The sequence below is a fragment of the Drosophila virilis genome, chromosome X (genome assembly GCF_030788295.1).
Source record: "Drosophila virilis strain 15010-1051.87 chromosome X, Dvir_AGI_RSII-ME, whole genome shotgun sequence".
NCBI lineage: Eukaryota > Metazoa > Arthropoda > Insecta > Diptera > Drosophilidae > Drosophila > Drosophila virilis.
The window spans coordinates 21672714-21687466 of record NC_091543.1 but is presented as its reverse complement, the minus strand read 5'-3'; the positions used below and the strand labels follow the sequence as shown (position 1 = coordinate 21687466).

Genomic DNA, 14753 nt, shown 5'->3' with positions numbered 1-14753 from the left:
AATGTATGTAACGGCAAGACAGAAGCATCTCCGATCCCATAAAGTATATATATATATACGTATTCTTGATCAGCATTTATAGCCAAGTCCGCTCCTGTAAGAGACTGCTTCCGATAATTGATCACTTTTCCAATTTCCAAGCAATTCGAATTTTTAACAAATCTCTTAGGTTTTAAGTTAAGAAGTTAAGAGTCGCCAAACTTGATATTCAGCTTCTATTATAGTAGGACGCCCGCAAGATGTTGTTCATCTAAGTCAAAGTCTAAGTGCAGTCCTATAAAATGAGGAACATAAAGATACGAACACAACTTCATTCAGTCAGGTAATGGAAAAGGTTGTTTTCTTAGTGGCTTAACAGAATTTGCTTAACAGAATTGGCTTAACAGAAATGTCTAACAGATGCTCCCAAAAGGATTTATGAATTGCTCACAGATTTTTGAAAAAGAAATAAACATTTATGTGCCTGGCTAAAAAATTTTACAACTAAACAGTTTTTTTTTTTTCTTTTAATTTACGAACATATCAAGAATTTCTAGCGTTTATTTAATTGTTTGCTTTGCCTTCCGATATGGTTTAACATTAAGCACATTTTAACATTTTGAATTTAACGATTTGATCACATTTAAAAGAGAAAATCTGTTACTGAAAAAACTTTAAACATTTTCTAATTGAAATCCGTCAATGAATGTAAATACTCTTTGGAAACGTGACCGTTTTTTGGGGAGCGTAACTGATATTTACTTTGTATTCGTATTAACTGGCAAATGACAGCAGGATATTCGCATTTGTTGCAAATTTTAGTCGAATTTTATAAATTTAAATAACAAGAGATTCATAAATTAGGGCATGAATTTGGCTTGCAGCCAATTGGGCAGCAGCAGCAGAGCCGAAAATCACAATTGGAGCAAACAAACGCATTTTGGGGGTCGCCGGTCGCCAGCGGCAACGAAAACCAAATACACCCATACACAAATAGGTATTAATTAAATATTTATGAAAGAGCAATTACCAAGGCTGCAGTCGGGTGTAACAGCCGGCGCAATGCTCTGTTCAATCTACTTGATTGAGTTTATGCCCAATACAAATATGCCCATTGTCAGTTTGTGTAGAGATAGATCATTTGAAAAATGCTAACAACATTCTTGCCTTGCATTGTGCCGCTTGCCTTAACACGCGGTATGCGACACCCCCCCTCCCCACCCCCCTCACTGTGTGTACGCCTGACTATGTGTGTCTTTATCTTGTTTACGCCAAAAGACGCAAGCGCTGGCAGCGACGCCGCCGCTAGCAGCCAAACGCATGATCCAATCGAACAGACCAACGGAGCACGAAAAGAGAGCACGCCCCTCGCCACTCGCCCCTCACCAACCCAACCGATGCGAATTATGCAGATGTGTGTGCGTTTTCTATGTGCAAAAAGCGCATGCTCACTTACATGCATAAGCACACACACACACACACACACACGCACACGCACATACAGTTACATAAATTTATGTAAGCACATTTGAAAGTTCATATCTTAAAATGAAATGAATGCACCAAATGCCAGAAAGAGAGAGAGAGAGAGAGAGAGCTTTGCTATGCTGCACTTGCCTAGCTGGAATAATCAAAGGGATCGGAATACGTTCTGAGACCACAACGACATAAGAGAAAAGCTTTCGGTTTAAGAGAGAATACTAAAAGACATTTGTATGCAATGCAGATGAATATCGTGCACATTCAATCTGTTATTGCTCTGTATGCGCCGTTCTCTTTAAAGTTAAGAGCATGCACGCCTGTGCACGTATCCGTATCCGTATCTACACATCTATCATAAAGGTGGGTGAAAATGTACGTAATAGACAGAAGGAGGCATTGCCGATCCGATAAAGTATGTATGTTCAATTGATCGAGTCATGTCACATTCCGTCTGAACATCTGTTCGACTTTTCATGTGAATTATTAAACCAATTTTAATTTTTAGTTATTCTTAAATTTTTGAATCTTTGTATTGCTCGCACAAACCGTATTATTATCTATATATTTTTAGCTAACACCTGTCTAGTCTTTCCTCCTCCCTTTTTCTTTGACTGTTGTTGCTACCGTCTTTTCACTAATTATGAGCGTATACGTTTGCTACATTAATACATGCACACGTGCACGCACACATGTGCACATCCAAAGCTGAAAATTATTAATTGAATTTGGTTTTTTTTTTTTTTTTGCACGCGCAACCTCTCTTCTCAAAGGCAAACGCCGAATTGAGCGACCGACAGGTTAAGGAAATTACGCGAGAGACGAGTCTATGCGCACGCACACTCAAACACGTGTATTGAGAGAGAGCAAGAGAGCGAGAGAGGGTTGATCGTGAGAGCGTCAATTTCAACAGGTAAAGTACATAGCTCAAGTTCTCTTTCTGCTGTTGCAAGTGTGTGTGTGTGTGTGTGTGTGTGTGTGTGTGTGTGTGTGTGTGTGTGTGTGTGTGTGTGTGTGTGTGTGTGTGCGTGTGTGAGTGTGGGTGAGTGTGAGCGAGTGTTAGAGACTGGCACAATTAAAAAGTAATTATTTTTACAGCATTGTTCCAGTGTTGTATATTCCTTAAAGATAACAGTTTTTTTTTACCTTCAAGCAGTGAACCGCGATTGATCAACATGCTCGTCACCTTCAGCAGCCAACAGTAGAAGCGAAAAAAGAGAAAAACGCTGTGCAGCGCCGCCACTGCTGCGCTTTTTTTGTTGCAGAGCGCGAGAGAGAGAGAGAGAGAGAGAGAGCTTAGCGAGCGCGGCGAGAAAGCGTTCAAATGCGTCAACGTCGCTGCTGACCTTCTTACTCAAGTCGATTGTTATTGTAGTATTGGTGATGGGCGCTTTTTCATCAGCTCAAGAACGTTCTTTGCAGGGGGTGGCAGTGGGCAGTGGGCAGTAGGTAACAGGAACAACAGTAATTTCGACTGCTGCCAACTTCAAAGCCAGCGTCGTCGCCGTCGCTGCTGACAGCGCAGTTATCGTTTAACTAGATGCACACAAACACAAGGGACAGCGCGGTTAGCTACACACGACCGAGAACAACGTCGACCAGAATGCAATCAGTGGAAATTTGAGGGAAAATATTGCACTTTTTGGGCGCTGGCACTTTCCACGCGCATTGCACACTTAATTTTTCTTTACATTTTTCTTTACAATTTTGTTAAAGCAGCGCAATAAGAAAATACACACGACACACGCACACACACACAGGCACACAAAATATTTAAACAAAAAGAAAAACAAAAAAAAACAAAAAAAATAGGCAATGCGAACAACAGTGAAAAAGTAAAGTGAAGTTGGTTGCGCGCGTTTTTGCGTTGTTCTCAGCGTTACTTCGACGAATTTCGTGCTACTGAAAGCCAGAGCGAAAAAAAACACGAGCAACGACAATTCAACTCATCACACAACTGTATGCATTGGCCGCAGCGACAGCGACAGCGGCAGCAGCAGCAGCAGCAGCAAATGTTGCGGCGAAAAACCAAACAACAGTCGATGGCGACATCGCTCTGTGAGAGCATAACAACGACCGACCAACGGGCAGGCAGGCGACTGGCGGGTACGAAGAGAGCTCAGCAAAGCGGCAGGTCGTGTGAGGTGAAACTGTCGAGGGTGAGTGTATATGGGTATATGAATATATGAGTGTTTGTGTGTATGTGTGTATCTGTGCGAATTCGCTGTGCTAGCATGCGCGTCACACTCGCCATGCGGTGGCAGCGGTGATGGCGACTGAAGCGAGCTTTATGCCTGTGTGTGTACGTGTATTCTCATGTGTAATTGTGCTTGTGTGATGGAAACAAAAAAAAAAAAAAAAACAGACACTTTTGGGAGCGCAACAGACAAAACAGCGGCACCCGACCATCGCAGTCGCTGCGCGCCATCACCTTTGTGTACAGTGGGGTCGCGGTCGCTTACGTGACCGGCGCGGCCACTGCATTGCGCCACTGTGCCGCACCGCAAAGCAAGTTTGCAAGTTTTGGAGAGAGAGAGAGAGAGAACAAAATTGAGAGCGATTGTGGTGAGTAATCGAGTGCTCTCCTCCTATGTGTATGTGCATGTATATTAGTGTGTGCGTGTGCGTGTGTGTGTGTGTGTGTGCATGGATGAGATATTTAGTGTGAGTGTGAAATCGATTGAACTCGCTGGCGCTGCAAAAATGAATATTCTGACAGCTGCTGGGGGCGCGCTTATGGATCAAGGGAGGGGATGAGCTAAATTAGAAACAAGGAAAAGCGGCTTGCTTAGTCAATGCCTTCTGCTGCCGACCACAATGGGGCACGTGGAGCGGACCGCTGATAAATGCCAATATACTGTAAAGCGTGACATGAAGTGGGGCAATGTTAACTAATATGTGGCGAAAAATAAAGAAGCAGCTAGTTCCTTGTTCTATAGCCCCAACATGCATGTTCATAATCAAACTGATTGGGAAACCCTCGTCGGTTGGTGCTTCATAGAAAAAACATTGATAATAGCTAAAACAGTCGATTTCACAGATTAGAATTCGCGACTCATTTCGAAATTGAACTCGAGCCGTGATTGTGAATATACATATGTATATGAGAAACACATGTGGAGAAATGCAGCAATGCAAGATTCGACAAAAAAAAAAAAAACAAAAACAAAAACAAGAAGAAGAAGAGAAGTTACAATAACGGCAGCAGATATCGGATGACTCTCTTAAACCTTAAGTGTACGCTTCCTATTCCTATCTCTTTCTCTCCTTTCTCTCTCTCCAGCTTAAAAGCTTTAAGAAGCTCTCTCGTGCCTCTCTGTGATCTTCAAGTGAAACCCTATCACGGATCAGACGACAGTAGCTCAAAGGGGCAAATTTAGATAACGTTTAAGCACACTATATAGCGGCATATCGTGTTTTACAACACTGTCAATAGTCGCGTTTTACAACACCTTTGTTACCAATTTCCAACACTAGTTTAGAAAACTTTTGAATTTATATCAATTCTATTCGAATGCATAAAAAGTTGACTAAACTTACCTTCAACAAAGTTGATGTAAATTTGCAAAACATTCGTATGAAACATTTCACGATATTTGCGAGTAAAATGAAAACTGAGCGCCAATATTTAGGAGAAGAATTTAGGAGAATTTCTTCAAGTGTATTTGAGCTTAGATCCTCCTTCCAGCTCTTAAACTAAAGCAGCCTTTGCTTCCCTGAGGTAGGGCATCATGACTTCGTACTAAAATGTTTAACGCATAGCAAACCCTGAACCCTTGGAAATTGGCTAAAAGGTGTTTTTCGTTATATATGAATGCAGTTGAAGGCAACTCGGCACGAGGTTCTGATAGTTTGTCGATAGCTCGCTTCATTTCGATATCGATCCAACTCGATTTTGAAACATAGCTCCAAAATTATAGAAGCTATTTGCAGCTTTCTTGCCGGGTACAAAATACCCTACAAAATCTGATTTTTAAAACTAAAAAGGCTTTGAGGTTTTAACAGGTTTTAACAGTGAGGGGCAGAGTGAAGTGAGGGTATCTGCTAGTCGAGCAGAACCGACTAGAGATACTTGGCAAACATGTCTCTTCCAAAATCTTGCAATCAACAACGAAAGAAAATCAAAAACAGAATCTCCAAATGGATTCTTCACAATAAACAAAATCTCCAATTGGATTAGAATACGAATATCACGTAAGCTATTGTTCTCTGACTTATCTGAAATCTTAAGAAAACTTGCTAGTGATACCATTTTGAGATTCTATTTTCACGCAACTCTAAACAAGTAAAAGGCTACAGTCGGGAGCACCCGACCTGAACGCTCTACTTCAAATACCTCGCACTGTAACTCTAGCTCTTAAAGGATCTGATATCCTTGCGTTCGTACATACGGACAGACGGACATGGCTAGATCGACTCGGCTATTGATGATCAGGAATATATAGTATATACTTTATGTGCACGAAGCAAATTCCACTCGTCAGTGTGGAAAACTCGCGTAAAAGTTTGTAAGAAACTGCACTTGGCCCTATATCGGAATCTCAAAGAGCCTATCTCAAATTCATTTCACACTTACCGTCAAATCCACAATAATGGATGGAATAAAGTTTTTCAACTGTTTGCCGCGTTATTCAATGGACTCATCAGCAAATATCTGTTTAAGATATCAATTTGGACGTGAAATTCAAGATGGGTTTGAAAATGGGCGGAAAACTGGTGTGTATAAGTGTAAACCTTTGATCGGGCAAGGCCGGAAATAGCAGCTAGTAACATATGTCATATATATCAAAATTTCCATATTTCTCTTTGATTTTAGACAACAAGACAAGTCTTAAGTTTATAATATCAGGAATGTTTCCTGGATTATGTAAGAGGCAGATGGGTTTTGGCCTGTCGCTGCTCGGTTGAATCAGATATTTGGTGGAATCTGAATGTATCTATAATAATAAGATATAGATAGATATCTGTGTTGTACTTACTGCAGGTTTTGACGCCGCCAAGCACCAGACTTGGTGACTGTTTGTTGCCCTCGGCAAAGGAGGAGGTTCTTGGACGACCGCTCATGGTGACGTTGCTCCTGCTGCTGCTGCTGCTGCTGCTGCTCCCTCTCTCTCTCGCTCTCTCGTTCACTCACGCACTTTGTAGTGGTCACTTCGTCTCTCCCTCGCTCACAGTATATTTGTTATTGTTTTGACAGTCACGCTATTCTTCTCTTAGCAATCTATCTTTTCTTTCAGGCCTTGGTAAAGTTCTTCTTTGTCCCAACAGAGAGGACGATGCACGGCTGTTGGCAGCGCGTGTCGTAGACTTGTTAAAAAAAAAAAATAACACAACACACACGCGTCGTTTTTACAGCTGCTTTTTATTATTATTATTGTTGTTGTTATTGTTGTTGATGTTGCTGTTGTTGTTGTTGTAGTTGGTTTATTGTTTTTATATCTGTTTTGTATAAATGTTGATAAGTGTTTCTTCAATTTGTATATGCTGCTTTAGCTCACTGGTGATGTGATGGCCAAATTGTCGGCTGGCACACGCGTTGTTGGTAACACACACAGACACAACACTCGTCAATATGATTAAATTGTAACTGTTAAACGGCTGCAAGCAATCAATAAAGAATTGAAAATTTAATTAACAGTGCCAAGCACACATATAACAAACACATGCAGAGCATCTGTGAAACAATGAAAAACAAAAACAAAGCACAGCAAATCAATAAAAGAAAGAAAAGAAAGAAAAAAAAAAACACAAAGTACTCGCAATCGCGTCACGTGTTTTTGCAGCTTCCGCGCGACAGTTTTAACATCTCTCTCTCTCTCTCTCGCACTCTGTCGCACTGGCTTGCGCTGTTACTGTTTGCAGTTGCTGTTACCGTTACTGTTAGTTCTACTCGCCGTGTTTGCTGTTACGCTCCCTCTCCCTCTCTCACTTACACTGCCGCAAATAAACACACGCACACTTATGCAAAGCGGTGCTAGTCTTCTTGCTTTGCTACACAACACTCATGTTTCAATGCCACGCGTCGTACATTGTTTATTGTTGTTGCTTTTGTGACGTATGCTTTTTAGAATTGCACAGCACACACACACAGACACATACACACACATACACACATAGCTGTATATATATGTATACAGAAGCCTGTATTGCAGTTAGACCGCATCGCTTGTTGTTGGTGTTATTCTTTGATTGCTTTTCCTTATTGGCAGCGCTTCAATTTTATTGCAATGCAAGCACAATCGAAAGATAATGGGGGCAAAGGAACGGCATTTGGAACAGGCACATAGGTGAAGCGTAAGGGAATTCAATGTTCTTGTTGGCTGACACGAAAATAAATTGGTGGTAATTGCACACACACACACACACACACACACACACACACACTCGCACACTGACATGGGAGTGACAAGAAGGGGCTCTGGTCAGTTCGCTTGCATTTAGCACGCTGCATTGGGCGGCCTGGCTTGGGCGTGGCTGTCCTGAATAGCCTCGCTGATTGACCCCATTTCAAGTGGCCGCCGTTGACAGCTGACGCCGGTAAGTCGCTCTCTCTCTCTCTCTCTCTCTCTCACACACACACACACACACAGCAGCAAAGCCCTGCGCCTCTGCGTATGCTATGAAATGGGAAAAGCGCACGAACAGATTCAATTTGCACAAAATTTGTTTAGACAGACATATTAAGGCGAGCCTTTGAATGTCTACCTAATTGCCAACTACATTAGAGTGCATTAGAGTGCATTAAATGCAAACACGAGGAGAACGCAGGGGGAAGGCAGCGGCAGAGGCAGAGAGCGAGCGACAGTGACACCATTTTTAACTAGAGCACCAAAGGAAGAGCGTGCGAGCGAGAGGGGTAGGGTATATATTTGATCAAAAACTTATAAAACAAACAACGGTATAACAAACAGTTAACGGTCTTCCACTGCAAGAGCAGACCGCTGTTTGTGTGTGTGTGTGTGTAGGTGTGGGTGTGCCGAGTGTGCTTGAAGCGCAGCAAACTGTCAGCCCAGAGAATGATGACGATGGCCGCTGCGTACCCGCACCCAAAGACAGCGTCGACCTTTGACCCACAAAACAGCGCAAATGGCGCAGCGTGCGTGTGTCTGTGCGTGTATTGGTATGTCAACAATAGTGTCATCGCAGCGTTGTCGTCGTCATGAGCTCATTTTCATTGGGACTTGACCTGCTGCCGCCAGACAATTATTTCCAAGTTTTCTTTTAAATATATTGTCGATGCCAATCGAAACGTTTTATTTATTACCCGACTACTTTTGCCATATACTAATCGATTGATTGATCCACGGAACTCGTAATACAGTTAATACATGCAACTAACAGATCCACCTCGAAGCAAACTCACACGTTTCGACAATTCGATCGATTTCTGACAGCCTGGCAGCCCTGGCGCCAAAATAAATCGATGCCCAACCAAGGCGCGCAAAAAACAAGCGACAACAGAAACGCGCTGACAAATTCCAAAAGCTTGACGGCAACGCGTTGGAAGCGGGGGCTGGGGGGTTGTGTGCTCTGCAACTACATCTCCAAAAAGTATGCTATGGCATTTGCCAATAAATATTTGCAGGCAAGCCAACCCAATCAGTCTCTGGCTCGCCCTTCCTCCACACCTCCCCCCCACCCATACCCCACCCAACCTAGCACTCTGCCAACGACTAGTTCTCTCTTTTAAATGCCATTTTGCCGAAAAAGCATAAGAAGCAAATCCATCAAGGTTAAAAGCGACATGGCAAACATTTTGGCAGCGTCAACTGAAAGACAAACAGCCCGAGAAGAGAGAGAAAGGGAGAGGGAGAGACAGACAGAGAGAGAGAGAGAGAGAGGGGGGGGGGGGGGGGGGAGAGGTAGAATGTGTGTATTCGATACAGCGGTTCGATTTGCTTAAGTTGCTTAATTGAATTTTAAACCCAACAAATACATAAACAAACAAAACACACACACACACACACACGCACACACACACACACACACACACACACACACACACACACGCACACAAAACCCTTAACACAGTCAATGGACTTTTTCCTTATGCTACTCTCCACAACTAGCCTGCTCTCTTCTGTATGTTATAGTGGCCCATTTTGTCGTCATTTACTCTTCTTCTTGTTCTTGTTCTTCTTTCTTTTCATTTTTTCGGTTTTCGGAGAGGCTAAACTGTGGGTGGCTTGGTTAACGCCCCCGCGCGCGTGTCGTATTTTCAAATTGTTTCACACTGTTCTTGTTCTTCTTGTTGTTGTTGTTGTTGTTGTTGTTGTTCATCTTGCTCATATTCGCTATTCTCACGTATTTTTAGTCGCCTTATTTATTGACACACGCGCGCAACGAAAAAACGGTTTGCATGCCATTTTACCCATAGAGCATTCCTGGGAGGCAGGGCGACAGCAGAAGAAGAAGAAGAAGAAGCATCTGCTGTACGCCGAAAAGCGAGCTACAAATAATGTGCATAACATGCTTGTGTGTGTTCGTGTGTGTGTGTGTGTGTGCCTGCACAAACGATAAGTTCATAATTTTCCAATACTGGACATTCAATAGGCTACAGATAAGCAGAAACAATCTCTTTTGACAGTGTTGGAAAGTATGTCAGGCTCTGCCCGCTTTTTTCCTAACTCTTCTTTTAAAATATAAGAGATATCGATTAATTACATGAATCATTCAGCTTTACAAGGGGCAAAAGCGTTTAATGCTGCTCAACTTGATCAATTTAGCCCAGCGAAAAGCGAACTCTACAATGCTATGAAACAGTCTATACAACAAACAACAGACAGGTAAATAATCTAATGTCTGTTTCTTTTGCATGACGAAGTTTTAAATTTAAATCTTGGCGATTGGGTTTTGTTCTTTTTTTTTCGAGTAGGTGGGGGCAACAACATGCTTTGTCGTCTCTATCAGTCGATATCAAGCAAAAAATGCTTACCGATAAGGCATATTTTAAATGGCGACTTAATTTTTTGTGTGCTTGCCAAACAGCTGATCGGCACGTTTACCATCGCAGCGTCGCGCACAAAGAGAGCGAATTGTGCTCGATCATGTATTGTTAGCAGAATCTGTGTAACGGTAACTCGTGTAAATATTTTAACAGTGAATGTTATGTTAAGCTTATTTAAATGTTAAGCTCATTCAAATGTGTGAGACAAGTGCATGCACGCATATGCATATGCACAGATCATTTAATAATATATTTAACAGAAGACAATTGTTATTTGCCGAATTTGCTGAATAAGAAAATCTTAAACCTGACAATATCTTTTAATAAACGCTTAAGAAAGAGGATTACACACCCTTCACTCAGATCCTTAAAGAAGCACGAAGATTTAAGTCATCGACGATGCAGCAAAGAACTCCCTACACATACATAGGCCACACATAAGTCTAACTGCAATAATATCATTAACCCATCAAGGCCGGCAACTTTAAGGGGGTTCGGTAAAACTTCATATAAAAATGTAGAAAACTGGGCCAACGCAGCATTCACTTATTTATTGCATTCACTTAAAAGCCAACAACAGAAGTTATTACCTGCCAGAGGGATTTTCCCAAAAAGTGGGCTTTCCTTCTCAACTTAAGCAAAGGCTCTTCATTAGTGCAAATATTGTTCTAATTGATTTTATTCAAGAAAATAAACATTATTTGATAAAACAAATTGTTTATTTTGCTATTGAAAGTATGGCGTTTTCCTACACTATTCCCTATAGAAAACGAGCAGTTTTTTGCACTTATTTTTTATTTTCTTCTTTTTGCATAGATTTCGTCAAAGGTCGCTAAATTATAGCTTTACACTCTTCGTATAACGGCAACTAAGTAAATAAAACAAAATAACAGAACTGAAAGCAATGTTAGCCGAGCAGCTGTTGTGCGCTTGTATGTGTGTGTGCTTTACAGCGGCCTGTAACCGTCCCGTCCCGAACTGTTAGTCCTCGCACACAAACACACTAACAGCCACACGCAGATTGGGAATGCACCAATTATGTAAGCACTCGTCACAGTCACAGTCGCAGCAGCAGCAGCTGACTTACCGACTGAGTAACTGACCGACCGACAATGTAACCAACCAAACCAACGACAGAACAAAAAAAAAAACAAAAAAATAAAGTGCTAAATTTCACGAGCACATTTAACATTGAATTAGAAAAATCAACTTGCAGGTAGGTTTTCTGCTGCTCACTGACGTGAAAAATTATTAACACGAATAGCACGCGGAGCACAGGACGCCAGCGTCATCGTCAGCGTCGACTGAACGCTCGAATTTCACATTCGCCTTTGGCTGCTGCTGCTGCTGCTTCTGCTGCTGCTGCTGTTGGATGAGCCTGGCTGCCTCCGCCCACGTAGTTGGGTGCCTAGCTGGCAGTGCTGCAATGGGCGCAACTAGTGCTGTTTTCAACACTGATGTTGCGCCCAATCGATTTGCAAGGAAACTGTGCAAAAGCAAACGCAAACAAAGCGAAAGCCTCACTCACACACACACACACACACACACACGGTCCGAATCGGGCTGCTCTGTTGAATAATCGATAAAAGTTTGCTGCGTGCAAATGTGTACAAAGTATCGGAATGTCACGCGCAGGCGAAGGACAACGCAGGCGTAAAAGTGTTGCCAGCCTACACTCACTCACTCACACACACACACACACACACATGCACACACACGCGCGCGCACACAAGCAGAGCGAACGAACGTGCATGGAAACAGCTGTGACTAGGAAAAGCTTGCGAATGGTTTTTTAACATTTCAGAGCGACGCCGTTGTCAAGCAGAGGAACTACTCTCATTCTCGCACTCGCACTTGATTTTGTAGCTCTTCTTGCTCATAGACACACGTGCACAGCAATTTGACAACTCTGGCCATGCTTGAGAGCGTACACATTTGCATGTGTATGTGTACGTGTGCTTGTCCGTGCATGTCGCTAGCTATTGCACTTTGCAACAATGGCTGAGTGACAGTCACAAATTTGCGCAAAATTTCGATTTATTTAATTTGAAATTCCTTTCAACGTTCGATCAGCCGTTAACCAAAGACCAAAGTGTCTGCAGAACGTTGCACAGTGGTAGCAAATGCATTCCCTGGCACTAGAACATTCAAAATAACCTTGAACCACAACCGAAATTCGGATTGGCCAAAAGCTACACACATATACATATGCATATGTTACTGTGCATGCGTCTCTGTGCATGTGTGTTTGTTTTTTTTTTTTTTTTTTAATTAAATTCAATTAACAAGAGAACAAAAATGAAAATGTTGAGACAATATTTTATTGACTTTTCATATTTAAACATTTCAATCTGCTGTTCTTTTCATAAACGAGGGCATATTAAGTTAAGGTGTTAACTTTGGTAATAAACAAGACAAATACCACAACGCAGTTGATTCATGTTATTCCCTTTCTTCATTCTACTCCATTTCATTTCGTTGCACTGCATGTCAATAATCAAGCGCAATTGCAAAGTGAGTCTGTGTGCATGCGTGCGTGCGTGCATGTGTGTGTGCGTGCGTTCTCTGGCTCATTTTCATTTGTTTCACAATTCATTCTAGTGCAACAACAACAAGAACACTTGCCAGCATTGATCTGGCACCACTGTGCAATGGGCAACATTGATGTGCTCGGATGGAGCAGCGCGTAAACACATAATCAATGTTTATACAATTTTGACTTCATAACTCAATTCATCTATGTAAAAGAGCACTAAAAAAAAAAAAACTCAATAATAAAAATGTATTTATATATACTATGTAATAAATAGCACAAACGCATACTCCCGCACGCTCACGGACACTCTCTCACACTCACGCACGCACGCACACTGATTAAGGCACTTGTTCGTTCTCAAATGTAGAGCCAAACAAGGATGAGGCGGCGCAGCGGTAAGGGGGGTGCTTGTGTAACGCAATTTTTTTCTTTTGCATTAGCAGAAATGTGTGTGTTTAATGTTTTATTCAGCTCGTTGTTCACTAACCACACAAAAAAAAAAAAAAATATAAAGTAAAACAGAAAAAAAAAAAAATTCGTTGCTAGAATTGCTTATTATTTATGTACAATATGCATACATGCAGACATTTGTATGTGCATATGCCTGTACATACATATAAGATGTATAACTTTTCTTTCGTTTTTGCGCTGCTATCATTTCTTTCTTTTCTTTTTCACATACATATTTCTTCACTGCTTTCTTTCAGCTACTGCTGTTGCTGCCGCTGCCGCCGCCGCCTCACGCACACGGCTACACGTAGCGACACACACGCTCTAACACATACATGCATCCATACACACACACACACATCACACACCACACACACACACACACTCGCACACATACTCAGAGAGCGCGACCCGCTGCCGTTGCCTTTTTTCGTTTCGTTTCGTTTCGTCTTTCGCTATACACCTTGCTTCCGTATATACTTTTTTGTTCGTTGTCGTTGTGAAAAAAAAAAAAAGAAAAAAGAATCGGTTTGTACAACAGAAATTGTACAAGATTTTTTTTTATATGTATGTTTGCGGCACTTTTAACAGCGAATTCTTCTCAATTTTCTGTTGTAGTGTTTGAAATAAATGGCACTTTTTGTTCGGTTTTTCACTTCAATTGAGTTTATATTTTTTTATTCGCTCTACCTATGCGCTGCTGCTTCTTCACGCGCAAAACTTCTCGCTGCTATTGCCATTGCTTCATTTTCGTACTTTTCATTTACGTTTGCTTCGTTTTCGTTCTAATTACTTTCGCTGTTCTCACACACACGTTGGTTGGCAGTTTTATGTTATGTTGCAGTTGTACAACATTTGGCACTTTCGGACAAGAACTTAAGAGTATTGTGTATTATGCATATGCTTTTTATCGACTACCTTTTTTTGCCATTTTAATATGGCGGCCGTGTGTGTATTGTGCACAAAACGTTGCTACTGCTTGGGCTGCTGCTGCTGCAACAACAACCACAGCGAGCCAACACTACTTACACTTTCACTAAACGAAAAATAATATGCGCCGCGCGTTCCACGTTCACGTTCGTTCGTGTATGAGAAGCAACTAAACGACGAATGAAGTGCCAAAGCAGACGAATGATAATGAAAAGAACATTGCACGATAATTATTCGATATTGTAGGCGTACTATCAGCTTCTTTGCTGATTTTTTTTTTTCTGGCTGGCAGCTCGTCTGCTTCTTCGTTTTGACTGACGTTTCCCAACACTGCGCATGAAGCACTTTTGCGTTAACAGAACTCAATAACACACTGCTGCTTAACATGGCGACATTCTGTTAAGCGGCGTACCGGCGCCTAATTTAAATAAC

General features: G+C 41.8%; 1 protein-coding gene across 4 annotated transcripts in view; it reads right to left on the bottom strand.

Moving 5' to 3' along the window:
- sgg (shaggy) overlaps window positions 1–14567 on the bottom strand; it is a 62111-nt gene extending 47544 nt beyond the window's left edge. The window contains exons 1-2 of one of the 4 annotated variants that reach the window (XM_070211176.1): window positions 14421–14567; window positions 6438–7056 (exon numbers count right to left, since the gene is read on the bottom strand). In XM_070211176.1, the coding sequence (XP_070067277.1) occupies window positions 6438–6522 (85 nt within the window). In that variant the 5' untranslated portion in view covers window positions 6523–7056; window positions 14421–14567. Of the gene's footprint in view, window positions 1–2604; window positions 3322–6437; window positions 7057–14309 lie in introns of those variants that run through there. The other 3 variants (XM_002055484.4, XM_015170921.3, XM_015170922.3) reach the window with 3 other exon arrangements.
- Between the last annotated feature and the right edge of the window lie 186 nt (window positions 14568–14753).